At 43.0% G+C, this 14834-nt stretch overlaps 2 protein-coding genes across 2 annotated transcripts; both read left to right on the forward strand.

Moving 5' to 3' along the window:
• The first annotated feature begins 333 nt into the window (after nucleotides 1-333).
• epdr1 (ependymin related 1) lies at nucleotides 334-3102 on the forward strand. Its single transcript, XM_084458034.1, has 3 exons — nucleotides 334-614; nucleotides 1395-1603; nucleotides 1916-3102. The coding sequence occupies exons 1-3, from the start codon at nucleotides 376-378 to the stop codon at nucleotides 2104-2106; spliced, it is 639 nt and encodes a 212-aa protein (XP_084314160.1). The 5' UTR covers nucleotides 334-375; the 3' UTR covers nucleotides 2107-3102.
• Nucleotides 3103-7032: 3930 nt separating this feature from the next.
• retreg1 (reticulophagy regulator 1) lies at nucleotides 7033-12873 on the forward strand (the record flags this gene model as incomplete). The annotated part of the gene is made up of 7 exons (XM_084458284.1): nucleotides 7033-7043; nucleotides 7814-7937; nucleotides 8737-8821; nucleotides 10763-10885; nucleotides 11385-11452; nucleotides 11937-12060; nucleotides 12344-12873. The coding sequence occupies 7 exons, from the start codon at nucleotides 7033-7035 to the stop codon at nucleotides 12871-12873; spliced, it is 1065 nt and encodes a 354-aa protein (XP_084314410.1).
• Between the last annotated feature and the right edge of the window lie 1961 nt (nucleotides 12874-14834).

The following is a 14834-nucleotide window of genomic DNA, read 5'->3' on the forward strand; positions in this document are numbered from 1 at the left end:
TTGATTTATATAGCCTACGGCTGGTTTGGGATTGGCCCAGGCGCTGGAGAATGAAGCGGAGGGCCATTGACTGCATCGTCCACTGACCTGTTGGCTCTGTAGGCGAACTGCAGAGGATCCAGGAGAGGGTCTGTGATGGATTTGAGATTTTAGTGTTCATCATAAAGACTGCATTATCTTCTAGTTCTGCCCTGACCAGACTTCATTTGCTCAGCTTGTTCTGAGTGACAAGATGCCACACACTCCGGTAGGTGGCGGTAATGCACCTTAGCGTTGGTTTGCGATCCGCCAGTAAACTCAAGAAGACGACACAGTCAAACCGCAGCAGAGATCACCGGTTCATGATCATCGCAGCGTGAATCCAAATCATCCAGCATGTTTTTTCTACAGCTCGTGTTCTTCTTCTGTTTACCGATGGTACCTGCTTTTAGTTACCGGAGAGCAGTTGCGGAGCCACCAGTTCTGCCCTGTGTTGCGCCCCTTCAATGGGAGGGCAGGTCTGTACAGTATGACCACAACACTGGGCGAAATACACGGGCCGCATTGTCGTATGACGCACTGAACCAGAGAATCAGGATTCTTCAGCAGAATAAAAGACACTCACCATGTCAGAAGTGAGTATAATTTGGTTGTTTAAAGACAAATGCATAGCATATTTCATTAGTCATCGACAAAGCTGCATTTCCAGTATCAAATGCATACACAAACAAATGTCGCAGGCAGTTCTTTTCCTAAACCGCCCATGATTTGCTCTTTTACATTAGTTGGATCTAATTGTATAACCAAATTAAACTCAAATCTGCAGAAACGATGCTATTGAACAACAATAGCTGTTGATCATCAATCTTTATGTTAAATTCCTCTTATGTCCTCAATGTTCTTTATAAATGCATTCTCTACACTAGCCTAGCGTTCGGTTCAGACAAACATCATGGGATCAGTTAATTAAGGGACTGTTCAAACATGGGATCAGCTGCAGTTAAGGGACTGTTGGACTAGAATATTTTGGAGTGCTCTGAAATTGTGAAAAGGTGTGACCCTTACCCAGAAATATAATTTTCCCTTGACCCTCCCCATGGTCCCCAAGTAATTTAAAAAAAGGGGAATCTGGTTCGACTACAAAATTCAGTCAGGTACAGCTGTAATCAGTAGCAAGAATAGGCCTTCTGTAGTTCCTGTGTATGTTTTTAATATATAAAAATGCCATTGCTCAAGAACCTTCCTGGTACCTAACAACCTCCCACCAGGGCATACTTTGCAAGTGCACCCCCCCCCCCCCCCCCCCAAAAAAGAAGCTAAAAATCGCATTAGGTTCTCCGTTCAACATAAAAAATGAAATATAATACAGCAGTGATGGCCTAATATCTTGTTTTTGTTTTATGCCAACATTCCAGGTTCTTTGAGTACATCTATCTGTTTAAGAGTGGCATCATGTTCCAGATTGATCAGAAGACCAAGCAGTGTTCAAAGATGGCTCTGACCCTGGCATGGGATCCCTTTGATATCCCCCAAAACTCAACCTTTGAAGACCAGTACTTCATTGGGGGTCCAGGTGACATGATCGAGTTGCAGGAGTGGTCTGATAGGAAACCAGGCCGTAAACGTAAGTGTGGGTGGTAGTGATGCCATCCCAAAATATGTCCGCCATGTACCACAGGTGACTACTCTCTAATGTGGCCAATCTGGCCATTACAATTGACTTTATTCATTCTTCCTCAGTAGTGTACTGCATATTGTTTCATCTCATTAGGTTTGTGTTGGCCAGCTTGTTTGCTACTAATTTAAGACACAGACAAGTGTTTTTCTGTTTTGCCTATTGCCAGAGGAATGAGACAGTTCCTCACTTTTTTGCACCCAGACTTGGGTAGTGTAAGCCGATGTCCTGAAACCATTTCAATGTATTTCTCTCTGTCAGATGAGACCTGGGTAGGCGCCTACACATTGAAGGACTGTTACCCCGTTCAGGAGACCTACACCATGAACAGTAATGTGACCACCTCCACCCGCTTCTTTGACCTCAAGTTGGGCATCAGTGACCCAGAAGTGTTCACACCACCCATCACCTGCCAGTCTGCCTTCTTCGAGAAGATGAACTCCGACTGCTGAGGCGTTTGTTTTGACCCTTTTAGAGATGCTATGTGGACGGTTTGCCACTTGGTAATTCTTCAAAACAGGGTTTGGTCTAAATGGCTAGAAATATTTTCAAGAAAATACCTGATTTGGCAGTAACTTAAAGTATTAGTAATATTGTGCATATGTGATGGGTCAGAAAGGAGCAAATCGAACCAAAGCTAAAGCTTATGTTGCAAAATTGTTTTAAGTATTATGTGGTTGGATTGAAAGTAAGAGATTGATTAGTATTTTATCATGTGTGATTAGAGATATCCATCTTTCAAAAACACATACTTACATTTGAAGGTGAAACTGTCTGTGATTCACTGTCTAAGCTTGTCTAACCTTAAAGTGGTCATCTCTAAAAACCTTTTCATATAAATCTGTCGTCCATTGAGGTGTTACAGTAATGATTCAGCCTACCCCCAATTTCGATTAGCAGTTGTGAGAGTTCTGAGGGCCTGGTGTCTGCGTGACATTCCTGGCAAAGATCCCACGCTGCGCAGTTAATGATGCAGTTCACCTCAATCTAATTGTTGGCTGACATGTCAGACAATTGACAATAAAACAAGCTTTAATCATTTTGCTAGAGAATAGAAAAGATAGAAAGTGTCCCAAAAGCTCTAACAATTTGAGAAAGTTCCCATGATCATTGGACTATCACAGAAAAATAAAGGGTTGTAGAAATGATTGAAAACTTAAGACTGCCATGACATACACGTTCTGTAATGGAATACAAGTGTATGTAAACGTTTGACCACAACTGTACATTTAGTGTGACATTTACAACTTGACCTGGAAGACCATAATGTAAACTGGATTTAAATATCAATGGTTCTTTTGATCCAGCAGAGCACTAAGATGAATACCTTTTGCACTGACTTTGCACTACTTTTATTTATAACCACAGAAACTACTTCATGATGTTGATTTTAAAGCTAAACTATGAATGATTGTGATATGTTTTTGCTTTGTGTGTACTTTTGTTAACCCGAGTAAATAAAGCTATATACAAGTCTGGGTAATTGAGTAAAGCTACCAATGATTAAACGCATTCATTTAATTTAATGAATATTGGGAAATAGAATGGAAAATATAGTGTTGACAGCATACTGTGCACTACAAAGCAAATCAAACAAAACTTTATTTGTCATACTGTGGGTTTTTGTACAGCATACAGTGATGAGGCTCACACACACACACTGACAGAAATGTCCACCGATTACATTTTTCTCTGCTCTACACCCATCCCGTCGTCGTTCCCCCAAGGGCAGCCGGGAGCAGATGGTTGGAAGCGTGCGGGGGACTTGCCCGGGGGCCAACCAAGTGCTCCTGTCCGTCTTCGCCAGGGACAGACAGCATTAGCGATCTGTTCTTCTGCATGTTTTTCATATTGGGTTCTTTATGGGGGAAACCCTTGCGAACATGGGCAGAACATGTAAACTCCGCACAGAAGGGCCTGGAGACCTTCTTGCTGTGAGGCGACAGTACTTGGTACTGCGCCACCATCCCGCACATGAGCGATTTTGGGGTTCAGTGTCTTGCTCAAGGACACTTCGGCACACTCCGGAAGCTGGGATGGAACCGGGGACCTTACGATCCCCAGCCGGCCGCTCTACTTCCCGTAGTGTACATTGTTATAGTTTAGCCTAGTTAGTACTAGTAAAAAGTAAACTAGTAATTATGTATATTGCCTTCCATGGATAGATATATTAGGCAAGCCAAGTTTATTTGTATAGCACATTTCAGCAACAAGGCAATTCAAAGTGCTTTACATGAGACATTAAAGCATTAAGACAAAGTGCAAGAAATACATAAAAGGTCATATAAAACGAAATGTAAAAAGGGACATTTAAAACAAAATGCAGGAAAAATAAAATACAGGAATAAAAGTTAGAGTGCAGTGTATGAATTAATAATTATTTGATTTAATAAAAAGCAGCAGCAAGTCTTGATTTAAAAGAACAGAGTTGTAGCAGACCTACAGTTTTCTGGAAGTTTGTTCCAGATATGTGGAGCATAAAAACTGAATGCTGCTTCTCCATGTTTTGTTTTAACTCCGGGGACCAGGGCCGGCCCTAGGATTCTGGTGGCCCTAAGCAAAAGATTTTTGGGTGGCCCCCCAAAACACTCCCAGCGCAACCACCAAACTAAACGCATGCACGTGCACGTGCACGCATAGAGATGGACAAGTGAATTAACAACAAAGCTCTTGCTTTATTTTAAAGTGATGATGAGTTCCCTGTGGGCCACACCATCGTTCTCCACGAGGGGAGGTATAGCTAAAGTATCCTATAAGCCAGATTCAACGGGAGATTTGGATTTAGTGAAGTTGGGGAAGGAGGGAGGGGGAGGGGCCACAGGTGGATTGCATTAAACTGCATGTGGCTTATTATGAAGTCATTCTGTTATGAGATATTTTAGTTTTATTGCATATTAAATAAGAACGCTTTGGGGGGGGGGGTTGTGGCAAGAGCGACCACTTATATTGCTCATAGCAGCGGACAGGGACAGAAAGCAGGCCTGTGCCAGACGACCTGAGAGATCTGGATGGTTCATAATGTAGCAGCAGATCAGAAATATATTTTGGCCTTTATAAACCAACAGCAGTATTTTAAAGTAAATTATTTGACAGACAGGAAGGCAGTGTAAAGACCTCAGAACTGGAGTGATGTGATCCACTTTCTTATGTTCACAAGTGACATAATAACAGTCATGGAGACAAAATTGCTCTCCAAAATTGCTCCTTTGGTCGGAGCAGTGGGGCGGGCGCATGGGATTATGGGATATCTTGACCAATGAAGGATCCATCTGTGCTGCCTTCAAAATCTCCCGTTTGAGATTCTACTAGAATACATGTGCGTACACCCATGGACGTATGAAGTGAATGTGGATGAACCGTTCCTTTAAGACATCTAATTACGCACGGTCAACAAACACAGCAGACGCTGCTGCTTCCACAGTTTCACAATAAAAGCCTCGAGGACGCCTGCTCACTGGGCGTCTGTAACTTCAGAAGAATGACGTCATTGCCCAAACGCACCTCGGCCTGTCGGTCAGGCCACGCCAAAGACAACAAGAACAGAACAGCTGGGCTCGACCAGTCGGCTAGAGGGAACACGAGGGACAGGATTAGGTTCAATGGCGAGCCAGGTTGGAAAAGACACTGAAGACATGATCAGTGAGATGAGGCCGGTGAATGTCAGCGTAACGGTTCAGGCAGAAGAAGGTGGGGCGATGGTGGCAGGGAGAGAAGATGAGCCAGCAACCCACTATCCAGACATCGGTAGTTCATGTCGAATTTCCAAAATGATGAATTGGAAAAGACGTCTCAGGGCAACGATACTTTTTGCTGCCACCAATTCTGTGTTCTGGTAAGCATGACAATTATAGTGTTTCCTACTTTATAATTCCATATTAAAAATAGAATTAAGGCAGTTAGATGAATAGGTTAGGCTAAATGGTTTTTAATTTAAAAAGGTTTTTAAATGTAGTCATATGTGCAGTTGTAGGCTGTGCGCGTGTGTGTGTGTGTGTGTGTGGGGGGGGGGGGGGGGGGGTACAAACTGAATGTATTGGGATGACCACATTATTATCATAGAATAGATAAAACATTTTAGTAGAAAGTCACACACGCGTTTACATGGACCCTAATATTCCACTAATAAGCTAATCAGCATAAAAATACCTCCAATTGCTACGCATAGTCCACAAACTGCTATTGACTAGAGAAACGTGTAAATGAACACGTGCCATGAATGCTTGGAATCAGGTCCCTTCACACAGAACTGGGGACTGGTCTGGATATATAACATTACATAATCAAAATATTGTTAGATAAAGATAATGGGAGAAATATGACAATATTTGAAATGAAATATATCACAATATGGAGCATAAGAGGCTACCAGAAAACACATTGAAAAGAGAGATGTAGGATACTGTATGAGTCATGGCATTGTAAAGAGAGATGCAGGATACTGTATGAGTCATGGCATTGTAAAGAGAGATGCAGGATACTGAATTAGACAAGACATTGAAAAGACAGATGTAGGATAGTGTATGAGACATGACATTGCTTATTCTCGCTCTACAGGTTTGTTGCCCTCACCTCCTACAGAGCTTACTGTCTTCTTGCCATCTCCCTGACCTGGATGGTGACACTTTTGACAGTGAAAGACATTGTTCTGTCCAGATCTAAAGGTATGCACATCTTCAGTTGAATTTTATAAATGACTTGGATGAGCATTCATAAGAAGATTGTCAGTAACAATATGGCGATATGAGCAACACCCTAGATACAATACATTAAACAACTAGAAATGGTGTTCAGAGAGCACAGACCTCCGCCCCTGAATGCATGCCCGAGATTCTAAGGTGGCCCATGCTTCACCCCTCCACCGAGTTTCATGAAAATCGATCAAGTAGTTTTTGCGTTGGATGTAGGGAAAAATTCCCCCCATTCATTGTCAATAGGGGGAATTGAAACAGCCATATCCCTACATGGGAAGGTTACAGAGATATGGGGTTTGGACTGGCATAAAGCTGTCGACCTAATGAATTCAGAAATACCAAACATGTCCTGCTCACGTGCATGAGCACAGAGCCACGACATGCATTCATGGGCGGAGGTCTGTGCTCTATGGATCATTTATATTTGTGTACTATCATCCAGTTCAAGACATTAAGCCCTTTGAACAAAAACAATTGTCTTTCACCCTATGCACATTCTTGGATTATCTTTCCCTGGTATTGTATAGTTGTCTAAATCGTACTTGCATGATGACTTGAGTTTCAAATCAATGCCTAGTCTAAATTTTAGGCTTCAGATCAGTAGGCTAGTACTGATTTATAATTAAGTGGTAACTCAACGGGCCTGAATCTCTCCTTTCCTTCATAGGGGTCCACTTATGGCATAGTATGACTGGAAGGTAAGATATGTACCGTCGTTGGTTAGGGGTGGGGCATTGTCCATTTGTTTTGCCCACCCTATCTGAATGAATAAATACTTAAACTGTAAAACCTTTTTACTGTATCTTGCACACTCCGGCTTAGCCAGTCACATCACATTTTCTTCACTTTTTAAATATTTTAGGCCCCTACATTTGTCATTTCTGATTGGTTGGAAGTGCAACTTGAACCTCAGAGACTCGGGCAAGCTAGACAGCTGTTTGGTGCCCGATGTTTAAAAGCTGATGGCTACTATTGTCATGGAATTTTAGAGACAACTGGCCTTAACCCTTTCAGATTTCAGCCTTTTGTTATTAAAGCCTATTGATTCAGTCCCCTGTCTTTTGCTATTCCAAACGCCCCGTCCTCCACCTTTTGTAATGATAAACACCCCTGCCGTGGTTTTCTCACCACAACAGGAAGGCATCACACCTCAGACTTCCCACTTGGCCTAGGGTGACTTTTCCATTGTTCCATTGTCTCCACCTGAAATCTATTCAAAGTATACTGCGCTCAAACCTTAATGCATAGACCGAGTTTATGCCAAACAAGCTGTGAGATGTCTCCACTCTTGAGAGAAATGTTTTTGCTTTGTTTTATTTTGACATTTCTTTGATGTATGTAGTATCAAGGCAGCTTTTAAAAAGAGGTGTCTCACAAATTAAAAAATGATTCTGACGATAGGTCATAAACATAGATAAATAATGATGTTATTTTAAACTGATTCTTCCTTTGTTGCCTCTCTCTCCAGTTGGGAGGCTGACCCTGACCAGGACAGTAGGTCTGGGGCTGGGCCTCGGTTCACTGACTCCGGGATGAGTTTCAAGCTCTTTCTGCAGGAGACCTCCTCTTTCAAGCAGCAGAACCCAGGCAAGGTACTGTAAGGCAATAAGCACTTTCACAGCGCTGTACTTTTCCCCCCAAACTGCGGACCTTTGGGGGTAACTCGCCGTGTTCACACCAAAGGGCCCAGGGTCTATTCGCTTTATTCACTTCAGCTGCCATATTGGTCAGTCTGACGTAATTGGTGGTACGGATGCGGAAGTGCCCATTGACTCCAATGTTAAAAGTTCACTATAAACACACTACTTCAAGAACCAAAATAGTCAAAATAACAGGCTGGGGGCGCCCTGGTAGCTCACTGGGTAAGGCGCGCCCTATATGAAGGCTAGTCCTTTGCTCGGCGGACCCGGGTTCGATTCCCGGCTCGGGTCCTGTGCCGCATGTCCTCCCCTCTCTCTCTCCCACGTTTCCTGTCTCTCTCAACTGTCCTGTCCCATTAAAGCTGAAAAGCCCTAAAAAATATCTTAAAAAAAAAAAAAATAACAGGCTGAATACACTATCGGGGTTAGAAACTCATCATTATCAGAGTCCGATTGTTTTTCACTGCTGTTGTTTTCGCGTTTGGAAATACATGGAAGTGAATACAGCTGACGGCTCACTATGGCTCATTCACTTCCATGTATTTCCTAATGCGAAAACTATGGTAGTGAAAAACAATCAGAGTACAGAGACACAGGGTTTGGACTAGCATAAAGCTCTCGACCTCTCCGATGCATCAATACCAAACCTTACGTGCGTGTGCACAGAGCCGCGAAATGCATTCATGGGCGGAGGTCTGTGCACCATTTCTAGTTTAAGACTGTTAATCCTCTTGTTTTCCCTCCATCATAGTTTTGCTTGCTGGTCTGCAGTTTATGCACCTTCTTGGCTGTGTTAGGACGTTACATTCCAGGCGTAATCATCTCATATATATTTGGTAAGTTGTTTTTAGAATATTATTTGTCTTTAAAACGTAAATAATTCTCTTGGACACTTGTGATACTGACACACACACACGTTTGAACATTGGAGGTACAAACGTTGCTTTGTTTATTTCAGCTCGCGTATCCATGAAGATCAAAACTACATTTCTAATGGGTGTACTCTGTCATTTCCCTGTGTTGCTTCCAGTGTAACTTGCTGCTTCACAAGACTTAATCTCGCGTTCTCTGACTCGCGCACTTTGCTTCAGCACTAGATTATGCTCTTAGTCACTTGTTTGTTTTAGAAAGAAGATGCACTTGTGAGTTCTGGCAAGTAGTAGTACATTGGCTCTTCCTACGTTAAATGCAATTATTGTTAGTCGCTTTGGATAAAAGCGTCTGCTAAATGACTGTAATGTAATGTAATGTAATGCTAACAAACTTGAGAAACTGCTTAGTCAGCTTCACCACCAGAAATCTAGCAATTTGGATGGCGTGGGTGAATGGTATTTCAACTTGTGTGCGGTACCTCAGCTAAGGTGAGCAGGGGAAAGGGAATGCATCTCCATTTGAGATACATTCCCTTTCATGCTTCAGTGCGAGGCGCTGTCCATGGTGCTGACGGACGCGCTGTCCATGGTGCTGACGGAGGCACTGTCCATGGTGCTGATCCGCCTGTGGTGGTTGGCTCCTCTTCGGGTTGCCACAACCTACAACACATTGAAAGTTTAACCAATTGACCATTCGCTATACAGTACCTTACCCTGGAACCATGCAACATTTATTTACATTTTAGTCATTTAGCCGACACTTTTTCTACCAATTTATTTATAGTAGAAAAAAAGCAAAATCAATAATACATGAAAATATTTTAAAAGAAACAGTATTGTAAAAGCAGACAATACATGGTTAAAGAGAAAACTAAGACTTAAAATCAAGAATATTTAAATAATATATATATAATTATATATATTATAAAATATAAATAACGCTGCACGATAAAAGCAAGAATTAAAAGGTGTGTCCCAATATCTTGCTGAAAAATATCCAGTTTCAGACATTCTTAGGTTTTCTGGCAAGGTATTCCAGAGGCTGGGGGCATAAAAACTCAAGGCTGCCTTGGTCCTGGCTCTAGCAACCATTAAAAGCTCAGTGCCAGAGGACCTACTTGGTATATATCTTAAAAGCATGCCTGACATGTCCAGGTGCATGACTATGGATTGATTTATAAACTAATAAAATCATCTTAAAATCTAAAACTGTCAGGTAATCAGTGTAGTGATTGTAAGACTGGTGTGATGTGTGCTCTCTCCTTCTTGTCTTGGGTCTTGTCATCTACATGGTAGCTAATATTGTGCCTTCTAATGATGTGACATTGGGTTAGCATATACAGACTGAAAAGTAAGGGCCCTAGAATGGATCCTTGAGGGACCCCACGTCATAGAAGTGTCTTTTGAGCTGTGATCACCACAGGCAACAAAAAAACTCGATCAGTTAAGACAGGCTCTAGTTATAGTTATTTTGGGGATAGCTCTCACCACCAAGGCCAGACACATTGACAGATTTTACCAGGGTTTGTTGACCCAGTTCCATAAGCATGGCCATAGCATGGATATCACTAATTAGTGCAGGCTAGCTAGTTAGCATCTGCGTTTAGGGGGAATGTCACTGTAGAACTGCTCCGTTCCAGCATTGCTTGTGGGGAAAACGCAATGCCGGAACAACTCTCCAGTTTAAGGGACATCCTTGTGGTCGTGTGATTAGCCAAATTCCAGTGACAAAAAAACATATGAAGTTCACTCCTCCTTTATAATAGCATCGCTGTTCTCCCACTCTCCCCTGGCACAAAGACAAGATACAAAAACACACTAGCATGCGTGACATGTTAATGACTTTGCACTACCGCCTTCTTACTTCTCTCTTCCTTGCTTCCTTCCCCCATTTCTGCTCTTCAGTGCTTGGCATCTCCCTGTGGCCTCTGATGTCATTGCGTGAGTTTGGATTGTGGCTGGGACCAGTTCTACAGAAGCTGGACTTCGGTATTGGCAAGTTCCTTCAGAAAATCAAAGAGAAACATGGTAACGAGCTGAATACTGGCTGGCTCTTTAACAACCATGCTACACATATAACTCACATGCAGGTACACACACAGACTCCATAGCTACACTATAGTTACTCAATTATAGCTGGATTTTTAAAGAGTGTGAAGCTAAAGATTTTTGTTCAGATGCCAGGCAGGTATTTACACAATGTGAAAAGTACAAGTGTGAGACAATCGTTACCTCTTCCAGCACATTGTGAACCATTGCATAGTCCAGGAATTCAGGGTCATCCTGACATCCAACCCAAGGAGACCTCCAAACAGAGGCATGGAGACATTGGAGAGCAGACGTTTCGACTCATTTTACCTGCTTCACTTGGCTCTGTGTGCAATTGGGGCCTACCTCTACCACCTTGCTCGAGGGCACAGAGAGATTTTGTACCTTCTCTGCTTAGGTATTTGTAGTTTTAATTGTAATAGTAATACTTTGTTTGTAATACTAATACTTACATTTTTATTATTTTTTTCTATTTTAGAAAAGAGACTTTTTCGGACCCAAGCTGCATTGAGCATTGAGGCAGACCTTTCCTCCCTGACCCCCAAGGTTAGTTGATTTTTCAAACGGGATCAAGAAATTATGTGTTCATCGCCATTGACTACCGTACATGGTAGGCTCTTCCTCTAAAGAGTGCCTAACTGGAAGCAGGAAGAGCCGTCCCATAATACACGTAATATTGCATGCTGCCCAATTGTTCCTTAGAATTCCCCCATCTAAAATATAAAATCCATAGTTGTAAGCACCGGCTTAGAAATACTGGAGAGCTAAGGGGACAACTGACAACAATAACAACCTGCCTAACATTACAATTAGACAATCTGTCAGTCTATCATGGTGCACTGCGATTACTGGTGACAAGTTCAGTACACGTTGCTGTACACTGTATACTGTAGTAATGTAGGCTGGCCCTCTTTCAAATGATATAGGTCATTCCTCTCTTTTTGTGTGTAAGGCCCTCTTATAGAAACTACCATCATACCTAATTGTATCTTAACCCATCCCTTCATGTTTATTTGTTTACTTCTAAAAGCTGGACTCCACTGTGTTTAAGGAGATGTCAGTATCAGACACAGAGGTGTCAGACGTGACGTGGACTGACAACGGCACTTTCAATCTGTCAGAGGGACACACCCCCCAGACTGAAAACTCAGAGGGTATGTTACTGTGACCCCACTGTACCCTACTACTACCTCACCTCACATCAACAGATTGTTAGTATGCTCTCATCTGAGTTCTGTTCCTCAATAACTACTGTTCATCTGTGCAGCCATAGAAAATATGATTGCATGATGATACATACGGGTTCATCTTATCAACATTTGTAATAAACATAAACATAAAACCGCCCCGCAAGGCGTTCGCCCTGCTGAGGATTGTGCCGTACAAGCATGACACAGCAAAGATTAACTTCTCTGTGATCTTTCACCACATGCACAGACCTAGACCGGGAAGAAGTATTCACTGGAGGCCTCCCAGAGTTCCCCTCTCTGGACAATGGCATGGGGACTAATGGCGAAGATGATGAAGATCTAAGCATTGGCCTTCCTACCCCACCCCTTCACCCCCATCATCCGGTCAGATCTAAGGGTGGGCTGCCCACGTACAGGGAGCAAGCAGACCACGCCACCCAGGCGCTGGAGCTTGTCAACAAAATGGCCGGTGACATCTTTGTTGCCGCTGTCACTACTGTCATCCAGGAGAGGATAGAGGCCGCCATCGGCATGACCACCATGGAGCCGCCAAGGCTGAGCTTGCCTGAATCCAATACACGGCGCCCACTAGACCTAGCGGAGGACTCGGACAGTGACGTGGAAGACTTTGAGTTGCTCGACCAGTCGGAGCTAGAGCAACTGGAAGGGGAGTTGGGCCTCGGGGAGATGCGCCAGGCCAAAGAGGAAGCCCAGCTCGAGCCTGCCAAGCCATCCTCCTCTGGGGTCTTCTTCTCCAACCTCCTCGGGCGCCAGTGATTGGATAAGCTGGATGGGCGGGGCATCATTCAGGACATGCAGTGGGTAGAGGGAAGGGTGAAGGGGAAGTGAGGCCCCCTTAGGAAGGATTGTGAGGGTTGGGATGATTGTGAGGGTTGGGATCATGATTGTGAGGGTTGGGATAATGATTGTGAGGGTTGGGATAATGATTGTGAGGGTTGGGGTAATGATTGTGAGGGTTGGGGTAATGATTGTGAGGGTTGGGATCATGATTGTGAGGGTTGGGATCATGATTGTGAGGGTTGGGATAATGATTGTGAGGGTTGGGGTAATGATTGTGAGGGTTGGGATCATGATTGTGAGGGTTGGGATCATGATTGTGAGGGTTGGGATCATGAATTTGAGGGTTGGGATCATGAATTTGAGGGTTGGGATCATGATTGTGAGGGTTGGGGTAGTGATGATGACCTTTTTCCAGTAGAGCTAAGAACAAACCTGCTATATAGTAATTCATGTGTTAATTATTGGCTGGTGAAGCCATGATTTGCTTTGTTGCCTAAATTACATGTTTTGAGAGGCTGATTTGAACCATTCACACATCAACCATCGTATTTGACCAGACCTGACAAACACCTGTGCTATCAATACAAGCATATTGTGTGTGTATATGCAATGAGCAGATTGGTTTGATAAGAATATGCAGTGCCTATAAAAAATATTCTACCCCCTTGGACTTGTTCACGTTATTGTTACAACATGACATCAAAATTAATTTAATTTAGTTTTTTTTGTCACTGATAAACACATTATAGAGTAAACACATTACATCCTCCCAGGGTCTTGGCGGATCTGATGTAGAGGGGCAAGCTGTTCCAGAGCCTAGAGGCCAAAGGCTCGGTCACCTCTGGTCTTTAGCCTAGTCTTGGGCATGTCCAGGGGTGTGGCCCTGCAAGAGTTCTGCCAGGGACAGAGGAGCCGGACCATTTAGAGCTTTAAAAACAAATAGCAGAAGCTTAAAATCAATTTGAAAGCGGACAGGGAGCCAGTGGAGGCCAATACTGGGGTGATGTGGTCGTTTTTTTTTCCCAATGAGGCGAGCGGCTGCGTTTCGGACAAGCTGCAGCGTCCGAGTGAGGACTGGTCAATGCCCGCATACAGAGAGTTGCAGTGGTCAAGACGCAAGGAAATTAATGCGTGAATTACCCTCTCTAGATCTTTTGGGGAGAGACATGCCTTTGTAAAGTCTTTAACTTAAACTATACTACAGAGCTGACCTGTTATCAAATTTAAAAGCGCTATTGAATGTCACCCTGAGGTTCTTAACGGAGGAGTGAATGTTGGAGTTTAGAGGGCCCAGGATAACCTGAGTACATATAACCTGAGTTCATACAGAGTTCATACATTAACCTAACGTGCCACATGGTTTGCTTTGCATAACCATCTGGAACTCTATTAAAAACTATTCATAAAATGGGCCTCAAAGATCTGAATCAGACATGACACCTACAGTAGGTTTCGGACTTGGCATTTGGTGTTTTGTCACCTAAAACACTGATGGGACAGCAGCTCAGTCTTGTCCAGGTTGAGCTTGAGGTGGTAGCTGACATGCTAGTCAGCTAGCGTTCAGTGGAGCAGACAAGGTGTTAAAATGGCCATGCAGATGTGTATTAAAGAATCATCAGTATTAGCTTCTATCCTTGCATTCACCTCCTTCGGGAGGTGTTTGAAGATGTCTCCAGTATTGGGACAGCATGAATATTCATATATACAGAGGAAAGGAGACAGTAACGACCAATGGGATGAACCCACACAGTATGCCCCCGTTACAGAACACTGAGCTCTGAAGCTTCAATTCACCATGGCTCTTTTTTGTGTCAATTATTTTGTGTCAATTATCCGATTTTTAGTAACATCATTACATTTTCTTTTTTAAAGACCGTAAAGAAACTTTTATTTTTGTAACTGTTTCTCTATGTATATGTTCTTGGAAAAGGTAGCCA

This window comes from Borostomias antarcticus (genome assembly GCF_949987555.1).
Source record: "Borostomias antarcticus genome assembly, chromosome: 24".
Taxonomy (NCBI): Eukaryota; Metazoa; Chordata; class Actinopteri; order Stomiiformes; family Stomiidae; genus Borostomias; species Borostomias antarcticus.

Excerpts from the sequence above, each read along its gene's own strand:
- epdr1 (XM_084458034.1), top strand. The coding sequence starts at position 376 with ATGTTTTTTCTACAGCTCGTGTTCTTCTTCTGTTTACCGATGGTACCT. Across the intron at positions 615-1,394 it reads AGACACTCACCATGTCAGAA|GTTCTTTGAGTACATCTATC; the intron begins GTGAGTATAATT and ends CCAACATTCCAG. Across the intron at positions 1,604-1,915 it reads TAGGAAACCAGGCCGTAAAC|ATGAGACCTGGGTAGGCGCC; the intron begins GTAAGTGTGGGT and ends TCTCTCTGTCAG.